Source organism: Spermophilus citellus (assembly GCF_964194105.1).
Source record: "Spermophilus citellus genome assembly, chromosome: 5".
NCBI classification, from domain to species: domain Eukaryota; kingdom Metazoa; phylum Chordata; class Mammalia; order Rodentia; family Sciuridae; genus Spermophilus; species Spermophilus citellus.
Genome location: NC_138186.1, coordinates 86,188,913 through 86,207,639, shown reverse-complemented (window position 1 = coordinate 86,207,639; position 18,727 = coordinate 86,188,913). Strand labels below are relative to the sequence as shown.

The window sequence follows — 18,727 nt, the reverse complement described above, 5'->3', positions numbered from 1 at the left end:
TAATGATCCAAATCACTTAACCTCTCTCAAAAGTATTTATCAAGCCAGGCGCAGTGGTATATACCTATAATCACAGCAGCTTGGGAGGCTGAGGCAGGAGAATCACAAGTTCACAGCCAGCCTCAGCAACTTAGTGAGTCTATAAGCAACTCAGTGAGACCCTATCTATAAATAAAATTAAAAAATGGTGGAGGGGTGGGGGGAAGTGGGAGGGGTGGGGGGAAGTGGGAGGGGTGAGGGGGGTGGGAGGGTGGCGCTGGGATTGTGGCTCAGCCATAGAGCACTCGCCTAGCACATGTGAGGCCCTGGGTTCCATCTTCAGCACCACATAAAAATAAATCAAATAAAGGTATTGTGTCCAACTACAACTAAAAAATAAATATTAGAAAATAAATAAATAAACAGCTGGGGATATGGGGAAGTGCCCCTGGGTTCAATCCCAAAACAAAAAAACAAAAAAGCATTTGTCAAGTAGAAATGAAAATACTCGTAGTACAGTTAGTTTTTCACTGAGGAGTAGAACTAATTTTGTGACTGAGAAAGAAAATAATATAGTGGCTAAGAGCATGGGATTTGGCATCATGGGATTTGGCTCTCCATTTGCTAGCCCTGTGCTTAAGCAAGCCATGTAATTCTTCCATGCCTCAGTTTTCTTCTCTGTACAAAATACAAGTAAAAGTATACAGGGATTTTTGAATAGGGATAGTATATAATAATGGATATAAAAGCATATAACTTAGCATCTACTATAGAGTAAGAGTTTAATAAAGATTAAAGGCCTAACAGAATGAGTGTTGAAGAAGGTAAACACTATTAGCTATAGTTCATCTATAGTTAACATTTGAATGTTAACAAAAAATGCTAATACATAACCAAAAGATTTCATACTATAATCACCTGACTCTGTAACCATATAGCAGTTAAAAGTTAGGAGAAATGCTCAAATCAGTTATAAAAATTATTTTCTATATATTTCTATGTAAATCTGTTTTTTTTTCTTTCTTTCTTTCTTTTTTTTTTTTTTTTTTTTTTTTTTGTATTGGGGATTGTACTCAGGATCCCATGCATGCTAGCCAAGTTCTCTACCACTGAGCTACATCCCTAGTCCTTTTTATTATTTTATTTTGAGTCAGGGTCTCCTAACCCTCCTGCTTCATCCTCCTGAGTAAGTGGGCTTACAGGTATACATCACTGAACCCAGTTTATCTGGGAATATTCTAAAGTCAGTGTCATATTTCTATCTGTACCTTTCATACAGAAATTCAAATCCCTTCACAGGTGTAACAAATGAAACTGCACACTTACCAACACCTTGGGGCCGACTTAACCTTACAGGATTAATTTCAACTTTTTGGACATGAGGTGGATATTCTTTCCTAGAAAAGGAAATTTATATGGTTTTACTCAAATAGGAAATGTAATTTTCAAAATTAAAAAGTTAAGGGGATACTTACAATGCATTTATTAAAAGTAAATCATAGTTTCTTTGTCATATAAAAAGTCATACTACAAGATACTAAAACTGTATTAATAAACTAAAGTTTAAGGTATATAAAATCCCTAAACAGCAGTGACTCTACTTTATTTAGACTGTCAATCTTTCCAAGCCAATAAAAGGCAGACTGTTAAATAAATATTTAATAAATAAATTTAAATCACTGTCCTTTCAAAGTTCTCATTCTGTTTTATTTTATTAATGTATACACACATACACATATTTTTTAAAGACAGGGCCTTGCTATGTTGCCCAGACTGGCCTTGAACTCCTGGAATCAAGGGATTCTGCTGCCTAAGTCTCTCAAGTACCTGGGACTAAGGTGTGCACTACCAAACCTAGCTTTCAAAATAGTCACTTTGGAAAGCTCTATACATTTATTCCCTAAATGCACAAACCTTTAGAATTGCTTTTACAATCAGTTTATAAAAATCACATTTAAAAACTAAAACTTAAAATCCATACACCCTACTTTGGATAAAGAATTACCCAGCTTAATATTACTCAATATATCCAAACTCACTGTAAATGTTTATGCTTATTTAAAAACAAGTCAATGAATAAAACAATAAATGTTGAATAAAATATAGGTTTTGAGGATAATTACAAAATCAGTACAAAAACTGTTATGTACAAAACCATCAATTATGGAACAAGTGTTTTAGTTTTTGTACTATTACTACATTATAGCAGAGAAAATAAATACACTAGTTTTAAAATATAATTTTGTCAAGAGTTCATGTACAATTGATTTAAACTTAATTTTTAGTAACTAAGTGTCCTATATACTATATCTAAATAAGTCCAAACTACACTAATTTGGGGAAAAAAAAACAAAAGCCCTACAGGTAGTGGTAGAATAAAAACATTTATATACAGAGAATTACAAAAAGTACAAATAGGCCAGGGAGCTACAATAGTTAGATACTTTCCCACCCTAAATGAAAGCTTCCAAAATATTCCTGCTAATATTTAACTGGGGGATTAAAAAGAGGCTATTCTATTTATCTACAAATCTGCTCACACTAGTAATGAATATTTTCTAATCATCACAAATCACTAAGGCATATTTTTGCAAGGATTTCATATTCCTACACTATAAAAGTCAAAAGTACCAAAATGAAAATAAAATGTGAAAATTACAAAAGAAGAAATTATTAAAGAATGGTGACAGTAATATATTTGTATTAGCAGTTAGCAAATATTGAAAATCATATGTCAGGTACTAACTGCTTTTTCTCTATTAATTCCTTTAATTTTCACAATAACCTTATGAGTATACTTTTTTACAAATGTATAAATGAGAAGACTGAGGCACAGTGAGAATAACTTCCTCATGGTCACATAGCTACTAAATGGCAATACCAGAAGCTGAAAATTAGCAAAGTCTTATCAATCATGATGAGTACAGCAATATCTGGTACAGCTGGGCAATTTCCACTCTGCCAAGATTTTAAAATTTGTGAAAGATGATACAAAGTGTGAAGATTAGTGGTAACAATAGTGGTAGATATTATTACTTGAAACTCTTCTGTAAGGAACAGTTATCTTCCAGTTCATTTTATGCACTTTGTAAAATCTTATAAGCAAATCTGGCATGGTATTGAAGGCGGTGTTTATTTCAAGACTACTAAGATGGTTTAATAAATACATAATTATTTACATCAGTATGACTCAGGGAAGTTATTTTTTCCTTAAGGTTCTAGTTTTTATTGAAATTTTGGCCCTTGGGAGCTCCTTCAGCTATTTCTGTGTTCTTTTGATGTAATTCTATCCTGGTTTTCACTGTGTAACACACATAATTGGAAAATTTAGAAAAATATGGAAAACTTTACTAATTGTGATAAAACAAATTTGTACAATACAACCTCTGAACTGTTCCAATTTTAGCTGCTGAAGCAGGCACCCTTTCACTTACTTATTCATTTTTTGGAATAATTATCTGGTTTCTGGCAACATTCATTTTGTGTTTTCCCCAGTACATCCCTAGAATCAATCATTTCTCCATGTTTCTTTATTAGAGAGTGATATTTAAAAACCAGAACCTGGGCACTGTTTAATCAACTAATGTCAAAAGATGTATATTTCTATAAAAAATAAATCTATTCATTTTACACAGTTAGAATTCATTATTTCAGATACTTTTTAACTGATAGAGCAGTTAAAAATTTAAAAGATGTATCAAAATCTCCCCAAATTTATTTCAATTAAGAACTACTTGCATTCTAAAAATTTTCGGGGAGCTCATATATATATATATATATGTTATACTTTTATAAATTGTGCATATTATAAAATGTCCTTCTTTATCTTGTTTAGTGCTTCTACTCCTTAATTCAGTCTAATTAATATTCTACCCTTGCTTTCTGTTTGCGTTTCTCTGTGACCCTAAACATACCTTTAGTTGCAAACTCTTTAGTATGGTTCTTACAAAAAATACAGTAGAACAGTGTTTAATCCAACCAGTTTGTCTTTTATTAAATGTATTCAACCAGCCAGGCACAGTGGCCACACACCTACAATCCCAACTACTGAGGAGGATCCCAAGTTTGAGGCCAGCCTGCACAACTTAGCGAGACTATCTCAAAATAAAAAGTAAAAAAGGCTGGGGATGTAGCTTAGTGTTAGAGAGGCTCCAGGTTCAATCTCCAGTACTGTAATCAATCAATCAATCATCAAACTGTTTATATTTATAATAGCTGACAGACTTCATGTTTTTCTTTCATCTGTATTAGCTGGTTTTTAGATTTATATTTATTGTATGTTTCCTTTTTTCCTATTAACTATTCATTTCCTCCTCCAGTTAATTTAACAAAAGAATATTTTATCTCTCCCTCAAACCTTACTGCAGTTGCACATTTAATTTGCTTTGCTTTAACATGTTATAACAGTCTAGGGGCTGAGGGAGTAGTCTAGTGGTAGAGAATATGCAAGGCCCTGAGTGAGGTTAATCCCCACCATCAAAAACAAAACAACAAAAAAGTACTATTTTCTCAAACACAACACAATATAGCAGCACAAGCACTATACGTCTCTAATGGAATGAGACCTTCAATATCCTTTAATTTCTCACTTAACCATTCCCTAAATAAGGACTCTCCCCAAATAAGGCCTTTTATTTTCCCTTTAACCCTTCCAGAAGGCTTGTTTTTCTTCTATCTTTCTACCTCCTTAACTCCTAAGAGTAGAAAGATAGTTTGCTGAGTTAGTTTTCAATATTGATTTTCCTTTGCATCATATCTCCATTTAGAAAGTGCAATATGTTTAGCATTAACTGGACTGTCATTAACTTAACCTTTAACTGTACCAATTATAAATTATATATATAAAATTATATTTCATGGAGCTGAGGTTGTAGCTCAGTGGTAGAGCACTTGCCTAGCACATGAGGCACTGGGTTCCATCCCCAGCACCACATAAAACTAAATAAACAAAGATATTGTTTAAAAAAAGATTATATTTCAGAGAATAACACTTCCCTACCTAAAATGCTTAGAAGTCTTCTATTCCATTAATATAAAATACAAATTCTTCAGATCAGCTTACAAAAGCCTTTCGTGATCTAAGTCCCAGCCAATCTTGTAATATTCTTCCACTTTAATCTCTAGCTATAGTGGTCCTTTTTTTCTGTTCACTGAACATGTTAAATTTATTCTTGCATTAATAACTTACCACTACCTTTTCCCTATTTGGAAAAGCCATTCTTAGAATGGTTGACTCCTTCTTTAGTTAAACATTAGCTTCATAATAGTAAAGGGTGTTTTCCTGAACACGGAATCTAAAGAAACCATATTGTCATTCTATCTCATCATCATCCAATTATACTTCTCTACACACAGAACAACATATTTCAAGTTTCATTTGTACATTATTAATATTTGCCCCATCAGAATATCAACTACAGGGGTCCAATGATCTTGTGTTTTGTTCCTCATGATATCGTTATGCCTAGAGCATAGTAGGCATTCAACAAATACTTGCAATTAATAGAAGTATGTATACAAAAAGCAGTGTGTAATCAGAGAAGATATTTACCAGGTCAAACAACTTTACAAACAGCTGTAAAGTATGGCAATGGCTGTTAAAAGTGAACCACTGGCCACTACACAGCACTTCTGTATAGTGAATCAAAATATTGATTTTGCAGCTTATGATCAAACATCAAAATTCAGGCATCTGAAAGGCACTGTGACCTTTTGTTTTTTGTACCAGGGACTGAACCCAGGGTCACTCAACCACTGAGCCACATCCCCAATCCCATTTGGAGACAGGGTCTTGATGAGTTGCTTAGGGTCTAAGCTAAGTTAGGCTTTAAACTTGTGATTCTCCTGCCTCAGTCTCCAAAGCCATTGGGATTACAGAAATGTGCCACCATACCTAGCTGTGGACTTGAAGAAACTGGGTGGGAATTCAATACATTCAAGACTGTCTAGCCTGTTTACTGTTTTACCACCTACTCTTTTCCTAGTGTTTTCAAGTTTAATCTCTATTTTCTTAATAGTAGGTTTTATCATGTAGCAAGTCATTCTTCTCTATCCCCATTTCTTCTTCTTTTTTAAAAATAAGTCTTCAACTTTCTATTCTCAAATATTTACTCTTTTGGATAGAATTAAATTACATTCATTTTATTTTAAGCAGTAGCTGCCCACATGGTATAAACTCCTACCAAATAGGAACAAAATATATGCCTCAAATTAGTTTCTTTAGATATATTTATATAATTGTAGATACTATCATAAATGAAATTTTTGTCTTTTCAAAGACAAATTCCTGAGTTCAAACCCCAGCACCACCAAAAAAAAGGGGGGGGGGAACAAATTCACGTGATTAGAGGTGAATTAGAGTATTCAATTGATTAGGGATGAAATAATCATAGTTTTATAGCCTATCATCTTGATCAATTCTTATTATTTCTAAAATTTCAGATGACTCATAATTCCAAGAAAGAAAAAAAAATCATCTGAATATAAGTTTATTTTTATACATCTTGAAGCAACAATTAACAGTGTTATCATCAATTAGTTCCATTGCCCTATAAACAATTCAGCCATACTTATCAAAAGAATTAAAAACATTTGTAACATGGCCAAATGAACCCTTTTCCAGAGATTTATTCTAAGAAATGCAGTTAAAGATTTATAAGCAATATTGTTCACCAATGTGTTTTAATAATAGTGAAAAACAGCCACAAATGAGCAAATGAGTAAAATATATTATGGGTATCTATATGACAAGCTATTATGCAGACATTAAAAATTATTTTTAAGAGCTGGGCATGGTTGCACCCTCCTGTAATCCTAGTGATTCTTTAGGTTAAGGTAGGAAGATCACAAGTTTGGGCCAGGTAGGGCATCCTAATGAGACCCTGTCTCAAAATAAAAAAAATGCTGGGAATGTATCTCAGTGATAGAGTACCCCTGGGCAACCACCACCTTAACAGAAATCTTTCTTTAGAAGCTAACTTAATAATACTGGAAAATGCTCAGAACATACTGTTAGGTAAACACAGTTGCTCCAAACTGTTGGAACACACAGTTAAAAGTATTTTCATTATGATTAACCACATGTTAAGCATATTAAAAAGGGCATACAAAAATAAATAGAGAGAAAATGCATCAAAATTCTAACATATGCTGTATGAGGTATGTACACATGCCTGTTATTCTGGCAACTTGGGAAGCTGAAGTGGGAAGACCTTGAGTTCTAGACTAGCCTTGGGAACTTGGTAAGATCCTGTCTCAAAATGAAACATAAATAGGGCTGGAGCTATAGTCAGTGGTAAAGCATCCCTGAATTCCATCCCCAGTACCAAAAAATAAATAAAATAAAAATCCCAACATGTAGTTTTCTACTCTGAGAACTTTTTTTAAAAAAATTATATAAACCTTAACTACTCTTGTCTTTTTAAACACAACCTATAAGTAAACACTACCTGTATTTCCTATTTTTATTGTTTTATTCTCTTTACCTTTGTACTTTTGTTTCAAAATTCTCTATAGTTATGGACCCACTTTATACACTAAATATAAATATTAAAAATAAATTCTACATTTAAAAATCACTGTATGCTTTAGTTTTACAATGTGTCAACAGATTATTTATATAAGGAACAAAATAAAACAGTTCAAATATCAGATTATATATTCTGAGTTGTTGGTGCTACCACATACACTATATTCACAATACATATGGCCAAGAGTCAGAAAAAACTTTGTTTTATTCAAGTTGTCAAAGTTACCCACAATGTAGAAAAACTGGTAGCAATTTCTTTTTCTTTTCTTTAAAGGCTAAATCTCTGGAGCTTAATACTGTTAATTAATTTGTTTACTGTATCTTAGTTTTAAGATTATAACATATCTCAATGTGCCCAGCAAATAGTAAAAGTAGAAAAAACAGGGAGAGATTAAGCTTTTACAACTACCTTACTTTTATTAGATAAACCATTGTCTTATGAATATTGATTTATTTCAGAGATTTATAGTTCCTTAAGTAGTAAAGAATAAAGCTAAGAAAACTATCATTCCTAACACATCAGGGGGTAAAAATGTGGCTTACTATTCCTAAAAGGGAGGAAACGGCTATGTGAACAAAAAATTAACAAAGTGATTGGGCTTGGGGCTATAGCTCAGAGGTAGAGCACTTGCCTAGCATGTGTGAGGCACTGGGTTCAATTCTCAGCAACGCGCATACAAATTTTTTAAAAAAACGTCTATCAACAACTAAAAAAAATTAACAAAACAAAATCTGATAACGAAAACATTCTTTTGTTTAACAAAATAATTTTATGTAAGGATCCAAAGGATTATGTACTAAATTCACCCTAACAGTAACTAAGTTGCCATGTAAAGCACTGAGGTATATTTGTTACAAGGACTTTCATAAACAGTTTCTGCTTCACATCTAGTTTTCAAGAGCTTTAGTCCTTAGAGGTAATCTCAGCAACAAAGGATTAAAAGAATTAACACCTATTATTATTAGTACTCAAAAATTTTCCATTTATTACAGTGTACAAAATCAATTTTAAATAATTATCTCATTTGTTCCCAACAAAACTTTAAAATTAACCACTTATGGCAATTAATAAGCCTACAGCTATACTGCTTATTTGCTGATCTTCTAACTCCTATTCTAGCATTATACTGATAAGAATGTAAGCTACAAGAGAGTAGGGATTTTTGTCAACTCCAAGAAGAGTGCCTGACATATAAAGGCATTTAAATATTTGCTAAAATATATCATGAAATAAAACTCCCATTACAAAAATTATGTGTAAGTCAAAGCAGTAGAAAACAATTAGCATCAACCCTACAGGGCTACTGTAAAAAAAAAAAAACCACCTAAGATCTTTCTATTATTCTGATAATATAACAGCACCCAAATTTCAATTACAATGGCATGAAGGGAAGAATATGTTTACTTGGACAAAACAAATGTCTGTTCTAAATGTGTGATTGTATGAAGAGCTATTTAAAGTATAACTCTAACAATTTTACCAAAAATATTAATGGTCTTACTAAAAAAGCAGTCACTTATGAGTAAAACATTTAAAAGATACAAAGGATTCACCTGTATCTAGAAGTAATAATTTACTCAAACAGGAAAAAACTGATGGGAAAGTCTCTCTTTCCTAGGAAATAGGTGATAAAATATTTTCATAGCCCATTCATTTAAAACACACAACACGTGTGAAATAGTTCAGAATTATATGTTTAAATCTTTTTTACTGGAAGGATTATCATTAAATTTGTATTTCTGAGCAGGCTGGGAATATAGGTCAGTGGTAAGCACTTGCCTAGCAAGTGTGAGGCCCTGGCTTTGATCCCAAATACCACAAAAAGAAAGAAAGAAATTCAGGCTGATGATGTGCTCAGTCACAGAATGCTATAACCAGGATGCATGAGGCCCTAGATTTGATTCCCAGCAACACAAAACAAAACAAAACAAAACAAAAAAAAGTATTCCTGGAACTCAATGTTCATAAAGATATAATAAATTTTATATAATATTCCAGATTTCTTTTTACCCTCTCTACATATTTTTTTAAAATTATACAGGTGAAATTATAGATCAAATTATATAATTTTCCTTTTCACACTCACCAATTATATAAAAGTATTGCTTCAATATAAGGGCTTTTAACCTGTTTGGAAGGTCAGAAGGCAGGGTTCACAAAAAAACTTTTTTGAGAATCTCATGAACATTTGAAAAAGATATGCACATACACAAAAAGTTTTCTCATCACAGGGGAGAGAAATTACTTTTAAGGACACTTGCTTTAGAATGATTATGATCATCTCATTATTCAAAGAAATGTGTATTCTTGAAAACGTTTTCCCATGTCATTTATATTATTCATATTTCTCCTAAACACTATGTGGTCACCACAGTTCTTACAAAGGAAACAAATACTGATAGAAAGTTGAACATAAAATTCTGTTACAAATTTTTTTTATTAGAATAGAAAACATTTGCTGTTTGAGGTTCTAACTCCAAGTTAAGTTGTACCTAGTTTACTATAGAAAAGTATAAAAGCAGGATCATTATCACTGAATTATAACATGAAAGAATTTGATAATAAAACTGAAAGCAACTTTACTACCAAAGTACTGAAATATTCTATTTTTAAAGAAAAATAGGACACATCATCATATATATGTTATAACCATTCATGGAAAAATGGTTACTGTAAATTATGCCGAACGCATGTAAGCCAAATAATATGTTGTACTATAAACAGGTTTCCTTCTATTAAAATTAATACTTTTTAAAGACAGGGAATATAGCTCAGTGGCAAAACACCTGCCTAGCATGCATGAGGCCCTAGGTTTGGTTCCCAGAATAACCAAAAAAAAAAAAAAATTAATAATATACTTTAATGATGAACTGTAATTCAATGGATATTTTTCAAAGCATATTAAAAGTCTGATATTTTACTGCTATATCCATGCTCTAATTTCAACAATATCAAGCTTACCTTTCTTTTCGGTCCGGATTGCTTAAAACATGAAAAAGAAAAAAAATGTAAGAGGCAAGACCTCATTGTTGATTTATCATTGTAGTTGCATTAACTGTAGTCAATAAGGCAAAACTATATTGTGATCAATTTGTTTTAAAGGCATTTTATGTATATTAAGTACTATGTTGTAAGTGTTATCCAAGCTATTTTTCATTTCTTGTTAATACCCAAAATAATTTAAACAATCTTCTTATGTTCTTAACAAGAAGAAAGATGGATATACACAAATATGAAAATAAATTATTGAAAGGACTTTATCAAACATTTGAAGATACTCATTATTTTAGGAATTTTAGGACAGTTATAGAGTTTCCAAGAATAGTAACATTTCTTAAAGTTACAAAATTTTTAGTCATTCTATTATCAGGTATGAATATTTGCTTTCGACTAAGAAAAAAAATTGAGGCTGCACAGTATTTGAGACATAATAAAAAAGTCGGAGATTATGGGTTGGGGTTGTGGCTCAGCAGTAGAGCACTCGCCTAGCATGTGCAAGGCCCTGGGTTCGATCCTTAGCACCACACAAAAATAAATAAAGGTACTGTGCCCAACTACAACTAAAATAAATAAATTAATTAATTTAAAAAAATTTTTTTTTTTTAATAAAAAAAGGTCTGGGATTTAAAATCATGCCCTGGGCTGGGATATGGCTCAAGTGGTAGCGTGCTCCCCTGGCATGCGTGAGGCACTGGTTGATCCTCAGCACCACATAAAAAGAATAAAATAAAGATGTTGTGTCCACCTAAAACTAAAAAATAAATATAAAAATAAATTTAAAAAAATAAAACCATGCCCTCTTATCATAAGTACTATGTATAAAAACTCCACATTCCTCCACAGTTCCTAGAAGCTCAAAAAAAGAAACTTCACTTAAAAATAAATCTATACAAGATTGACATCCTGTAATTATTTTATCTTTATTATGAAAACAACTAAATATAAAACTAACTGTAAGCAAAGCACAGTTTGTAAAATCCCCAAATTCCCATACTATTATATTCATGTGGAGCACATAAAATAATTTAATTCCAAAAAATATGGTAACTTATTTGTATACAAACACACTCAAAAGAAACAAAATCTTTTTCAACAATAAAAAATCATAAACTTACATAATACATTTGAAATTTTACCCCTGCTATTTAAAAAACATATAAAACTATTTTGGACAAATGACAAAAAAATGAGACAAATTCATCACATTCCTATTAAAATAAGTGAAGCAAAATATATAAGTTTAAATACAGCCTGTTTTACCCTACATATGGAGTTATATTTCTAGGAAAAGCAAAATAAAAAGCAAAAGTTAGGCATTAATACCTAATCTAGTCATCTCCAACTTCACACTGTTGAGCCAAAATGAGAAGAGCTTAGTACTCTCATTTTGCTTTTTTTTAAACTCACCTGTACACAGGAAAGAAGACAATATAGAATAGAAACAAAAGAAACCTAGGTTTGATTCTTCCCAATAAACCAAGTTAGTTAGGAAGAGGAAAACAAAAATATATATATACACACACATATACATATTTAAGAAAAATGGACATGAGAGTATAAGTGTGCATATGTGCACGTTCACTTTTCTTATTGGGAAAAATAAATCTACTATGATGTCTAACAATAAAGTCATAGAATATTTTAAAAAGCTTTAATATGTGTTTATTATAAAGTCCTACACTAGAAAAATCTTAAATATGCATGTGTGTGTGTTTGCGTGTGTGTGAAAAACAATCTGTGAATTACAAGCATTTCTTGAAAAGGGCATTTCTTGAAAATTCAAATTAAGACCTGAAAAAATAAATTTTAGGAGAAGCTATCTTTAAAACCCTGTGTTTACCCTCATTTGAGGCCTGACAATTGTGCCAACTGCTTGTTGCCAATCATTTTAAGCAAAGTTTTCTTCACACTTTGAAGATGTGATTCTATCTGGTATACTCAAAAGTACCTGTAATACCTCCTCCTTCGTGACTTTTCCCGTGCTTTATAATATTATTACAAATACTTTGTACTTCTCTACTAAGGCACTTAGGTAACCATTTCTTTGTCTTTCTATCATTTGCTCTAATTAAATTTGAACTTCAAGGGCAAGAACTTGGTCATATCTTTGAATATATTTCTTACCTATGTCTATTGCATAAAATTAGTGTTTTTTAAATATTCATCTTAAAGAAAATTGGAAAAATTCTTAATGACTGTCTTTGAACCTCAAAAATCTTTTCAATGATAGTCACACTGCAGTTGGAATAAGACATGTTTATTCTTATACAGAATAAATAAAAGAAAAACATTAAGTAGAATCTGTTCTGCTTACTTGACTCTAAATGTTTTCTTTACTGTTCCTAATCACTCTTGTCAAATATTTTCACTCAGGATTGTTTTCTTTTGATCGTTTCTTTGAAATTAATTTAGGTTGTTGCTGTTTTTGAAGAAACAATATTTTATTACTAAGCACTAGTTCTTATAAAATGAATCTAATGATTTACAAAGATGAGCAATGATACATATGCAAGGTAGAATAGGTGTCAAAATTAAGAATAAAATGGGGGCTGGGGATGTGGCTCAATGGTAGAGCACTTGCCTAGCACATGAATCACTGGGTTCAATCCTCAGCATCACATAAAAAAAAATAAAGTTAAGCCAGGCGTAGTGGAGCACCCCCATAACTCAGTGGCTTGGGAGGCTGAGGCAGAAGGATCAGAGTCAGCCTCAGCAAAAGTAAGGCACTAAGCAATCAGTCCTGTCTCTAAATAAAATACAAAATAGGGCTAGAGATGTGGCTCAGTATCAAGTGCCCCTGAGGTTAATCCCTGGTACCCTCAAACCCCAAAAATAAAGTTAAAAAAAAAAAAAAGATTAAGAATAAGGGACTGGGGTGGTGGCTCAGTAGTAGAGTGCTTGCCTAGTAGCACGTGAGGCGCTGGATTCTATCCTCAGCACCACATAAAAATGAAATAAAGATATTATGTCCACCTACAATTAAAAAATAAATATTAAAAAAGAATAAAATGAAACACAACCCAATTTCCAGACTATAATCATCTTTCAAACATTCCAATGAGGACATAAAGGAAGGAGAATAGGTCATGGTGTAAATAATACCAAACTGATAACTTCAAAAGCGATAATAATTTAATATTTTAAGCTGTAAAATATAATCAATGTGATTATAAATTTTAAATTAGGGCTGGGATATACTCAGTTGGCAGTGCTTGCCTTGCATGCACAAGGCCCTGGGTTCAATCCTCAGCACTATAAAAAATAAAATAAATAAATTTTAAATTAGTAATTCCACTTAGACCAGATTTTCATAATATCAAGAATATAGATTTTTAATCAATAACAGTTTCTATTAGTGTGATCGGTGCATGGGCATGTGTTTCCTCTTCTTCCCTTGCCACAATTACTCTTTTATCACATTTTCATGTTTGTCCCACATGTAGGTAAAGAGTTTGTGTACTTTGCATTAGGGAAAGCCAATTTTTGGTATGTACATTAATTTGTCTTAATTGAACTTATCAAGTATCTTATGTGATACTCTGATAACACATTTAAGTAAAAAAAAATTATGAGAGATTTAAGGTTTTTAAATCTATATAAACATGGAATATATAAAAGAAGGAATCCTAAGGTTCCAGACACATTTTTTAAACGAGTACCAGCCTCGATTTTCATTTTTAAAAACAAAAAATAGCATCTAAAATGTGTCTTTAAATTTTATCAGCTATAAAAGACTACTTATAATGCAGTACACTATTTAACTGCTAGAATCAAATGAAAGGGATGTTAACATTTCAAAAATCATTCTGAAAAACCTCAAAAGCATACCAGGCTTTCCTCAACTATTGCTTTCATTATTTCAATGTTGAAGCCGGACTTTCAAGATCAATGAGAACTCCTAAATCTACTAAAATCAAGATTATCTCAAACATTTAAAAAATTGCATAATTTGTTTTATTACTATGAAACCTTACAAAGCAAATAAAGTAATAGCTATAGTTTTACTCTCCAGAGCTCAAATACCAAAAACTGAGCATTTTTAAGTCAAACACTGTATGGTCAATATCATAAATCAGTTTAATTTAAATATCTCTTAGATATTGAATTGTAATGCAATACAGTGACTTGTATTTTAAAATTCTCTATTTATAAAATGTGATTATTTCAAAAACAGAAATAAAATAAGAAAATTTCAGGTCATAAATTATTTCAGAGATCTACCTCTTTTTCTCTCCACAAAGGAAAAAAAAAGTTTGTTTAAAAAAAAAGAAAAACAACTCCTGTTAAAAACAAATAGAATTAGAATCCTTACCTTTGGGCTGCTGTTTTTACTACTGGTATCTGTGCATGAGCATGATGAAAACGTCTACCATGAACTACAGTTCCAGAACATAATGATGCATTTTGTGTATTTTCACTGCAAAATTTAACAAACAAAAATAATCTAAACAAGAGAAAATTACATACACAATGACAAAATAAATTCTTCTAAAATCTAAGTATACACAATAAAATCTTTACCATTTAAAAAATTTATAGATAAGCTCAATTAACTGTACAAAATTGTCCCTTGGAAGGTTTTTTTTTTTTTTTAAATGTTTCCCATACAGTTTCAGGGGAAAAATAACAAATAGAACACTAGAACGGAAATCCAGAATCCTAAATTTTATTTCTGATTCTGACACTAAGTTGAGAGTTACTTCACCTTTATGGATCTCAGCTATTTATAAAGTGATAGAGGAGAGCAATTTTTTAACCCCACTTCTGGTTTGTTACTGATAGTCCAATCCTAATCAGTTAACAGTGGTTCACTATAAGCGCTATGAAAGTTGGGTTATATCTGGAAGAGGAATAAGAAATCTATAAGAGAAAAAAAATTCCCTTGTTGAGACAATCTTAATTAGAATATCTTAAAAGACATTATGACCATCCCACCTTACAATGCCTTCTATTTCTAATATTATCACTGAAATTCCACTAACTAGATCAAAGTAAACGCATCAGATGACTGCCTATTGAAATGTTTTTTGCAGTGTTCTATTCTGAATCAAGACATCACTGCAGGGGCTGGGGACAAACAAAGATGTTGTGTCCGCCAATAACTAATAAAAAAAAAAAAAAAAAAAAAAGACATCACTGCAATCAACCCTACCCCCAAGATTCAAAGCAAAGAATCTACACATTAAGACCATCGTATATCTTGACCTACTGACAAATTCAAAAGAAAAGGTACAGGGTAGTTTTTTTATCTTTTAGTGTTAAACCCTTTATGTTTTATGTAGGGTACTGGGGTGAGGTGCTTATACCTCAATTTCTTATTGTTGTTCAACATGTTAAGTCCAATTGGGTTGCCTTTCAAAGTTTTAAAACTTTCAGTCTTATTTCGTCTTACATATGTCTTCAAGATGATACCACCAGAACTAGCAGCAACAGTTTCAGATGGTCGATTTAACTGTAAAAAGATCCATAAATATTAAGGAGTTAATAAACATAAAGAGTTAATAAAAATAAAATTTATCAATAAATATTTAAAAACTCATTTGTTAAAAAAAAATAAGTAAAAATGTTATTGGGGATAGGGGGATGGCAACAGCAGTGGCATAAACCTGAGAGTAATTCAATTACAGAACTTTTCCCTAAAAACAGTGCATATTTTTAGGAAAAGGGAGTATATTTTCTCTTCTGTAAATCTCTCCAAACATAGTTGAAAAAAATGAGGATAGTGGATCTTAGAATAGCTTTCTCCAGAGAGAAAAAGATAAAATAATTCCTATGCTTAACAAGTCTTGTTGCTATCCAAAGGACAGTACTGCCAAATGTGGCAATCAATAGTCAATTTAACTTAGGCTTTTCTGTAAGGATTTTTGCTTTACATGAAAGTTTCTATATCAACACAGAAATTTAGATAATGTCTTTATACCTTCATGGATGCAAATGTTAGCATAAACATATTATAATCACCTTGGGGAGATCAGTATAACATAATGGCCTTCCTTAAGCTCTCACTGAAGACACCAACCTTGGTTATAGTCATTTTACAAGACACTTAAAAGCTGTTTTCCAACAATTTATGGCTAAAAGGTCCTAAATTCTTAGTGATAATTTTCCCAAAATAACATTCTGAATCATTCTTATGTACTTTAATTTCATTTGTTGTTATTTTTTAAGACAGGATCTCTTCTATGTTACCCATGCTAGCCTGAGCCTCCTGAATAGCTGGGACTAGAGGTGAGTGCCACCATACCAAGCAGTTTAATTTTTCTTTTTTTTTTTTTGGTGCCACGGCTTGAACTCAAGAGGCCCTGAGCCACATCTCCAACCCTTTTTATTTTTTATTTTGAGAGAGGGTCTCACCAAGTTACTTGGGCCATCTTTGAACTTGCAATCCTCTTGTCTCAGCCTCTTGAGATGCTGGGATTACAGGTGTGTGCTACCACACTGACTTAATTTCATTTTTGAAACAATCTTTTATTTTCTTTTTTACATTTCTTCAAGAAAACATAAGATAGTGGCAGAATGTGATGGACATCATTATACAAAGTACATGTATGAAGACTTGAATTGGGTGTCAACATACTGTATACACAGAGATATGAAAAACTGTGGTATATATGTGTATTAAGAATTGTAATGCAAAGAAAAAAACCAAAGTACATGTATAGAGGCATGAATTGGAGTGAACATACTTTATATACAGATATATGAAAAATTGTGCTCTATATGTGTAATAAGAATTGTAATGCATTCCACTGCTGTCATGTATATTAAAAGAAATAAAATCAATAAAAAATTAAAAAAAGAAAACATAAGATAGTATCTTGATTTTCCCCTAAGTATTTATATAGAAGCCCACAGTACCTCAAGAAGTATCTCTCATAAAAAGCCCTAGCTAAAGGATGGCTATAGACAACACAAACTCCACCATCATAAGCAAAAGGATCTTAAAAATTCTTCATTTTCCAATTTTGTTGCCTATACAGTGCTTATAGGTTATGTAATTTTAGTCAACAAGAAAACAACCAGTAATTTTAGCTTTGTCAGATAACTATGTATCTCATTTAAAAAAAAAAAGATCTTTTATTGTATTGTCAAATTCCCTTAGAAAAAAGTTTCCTACCATCTGTCATACTTGGAATAGAGCACCAAGAAAAAGAAATCACTTTAAAATAGAATCACATAAAGCAAATTTGTAAAGCTTATCACATAATTCTAACTGCACAAAAACTCAAGAGATAATTGCTGAATTAAAACACTACACATAAACTATTTTAGATACCTGCCACATTTAACTTTTCCTAAAAGTTTTTATTTTCCATCACTTTATTTGAACTCTTAATTTGGTAAGCTACCTCAAATTATTGGTGAGAAAATAAGACAAAATGGAGCCATTTATGGCTGATTATCTTACAAATTAGAGCATAACTATTAACAAAATCAAAATGATACATTCAGCCAAATGTGGTAGCATTTGCCTATAATCTTAGCTACTAAAGTGGCTGAATCAAGAGAATCACAAACTAGGCCAGCCTGAGCAATTTAGCAAGACCTTGTCTCAAAATAAAAATTAAAAGCCAGGCACAATGGCGCACAACTGTAATCCCAGCAGCTTGGGCTGAGGCAGAGGATCACAAGCTCAAAGCCAGCCTCAGCAACTTCACGAGGCCTCATCTCAAAATAAAAAATTAAAAGGGTTGGTGAAGTACTCAGTGGTAGAGCACCCCTGGGTTCAATCCCCCGTAATGCAAAAGCAAAAAGGAAAAAAAAAAAAAAGCAAGAGCGCTATAAAACAGATGGATTAGCACAAAACTAAGCCAACTAAAACACAGGCCTCACTGAGGTCAGTTACACATTAACAAAGAAAAACTATTAAATAACTACACTTAATAATGTTAACAAAATGTAGCCATTAGGGAAGATATAATGCTAGTGCCATGCATTATATGAATTACATAGTTTCATATAAAATGTCACAAAAACGCTATAAAAGTGGATAGCTGTCAACAGACTTAGAATCTGATATTTTATATAAAGTCTATCCAAATATTCAAATCTTTTGTTATAATATAAAAAGTAGTTAATACAATACATAAATGAGTATGGTTGTTTTCCAGTAAAATTTTACTTTATGGACACCAATTTCAATTTTATATATTTACTTGTTGTGAAATAGTATCCTTTGATTTTTTTTAAAGCATTTTTAAATGTAAAAACCACTCTAG

At 31.7% G+C, this 18,727-nt stretch overlaps 1 protein-coding gene across 6 annotated transcripts in view; it reads right to left on the bottom strand.

Annotated features, from left to right (window-relative positions):
- The window catches only part of SENP6 (SUMO specific peptidase 6), a 111,865-nt gene that overhangs the window by 65,339 nt on the left and 27,799 nt on the right, over positions 1-18,727 (bottom strand). For 2 of the 6 annotated variants that reach the window (XM_081295346.1, XM_081295343.1), the window contains exons 4-7: positions 15,815-15,960; positions 14,821-14,925; positions 10,470-10,490; positions 1,306-1,376 (exon numbers count right to left, since the gene is read on the bottom strand). In XM_081295346.1, coding sequence (XP_081151472.1) covers positions 1,306-1,376; positions 10,470-10,490; positions 14,821-14,925; positions 15,815-15,960 — 343 coding nt within the window. Of the gene's footprint in view, positions 1-1,305; positions 1,377-10,469; positions 10,491-14,820; positions 14,926-15,814; positions 15,963-18,727 lie in introns of those variants that run through there. The other 4 variants (XM_081295345.1, XM_081295344.1, XM_081295347.1 and 1 more) reach the window with 4 other exon arrangements.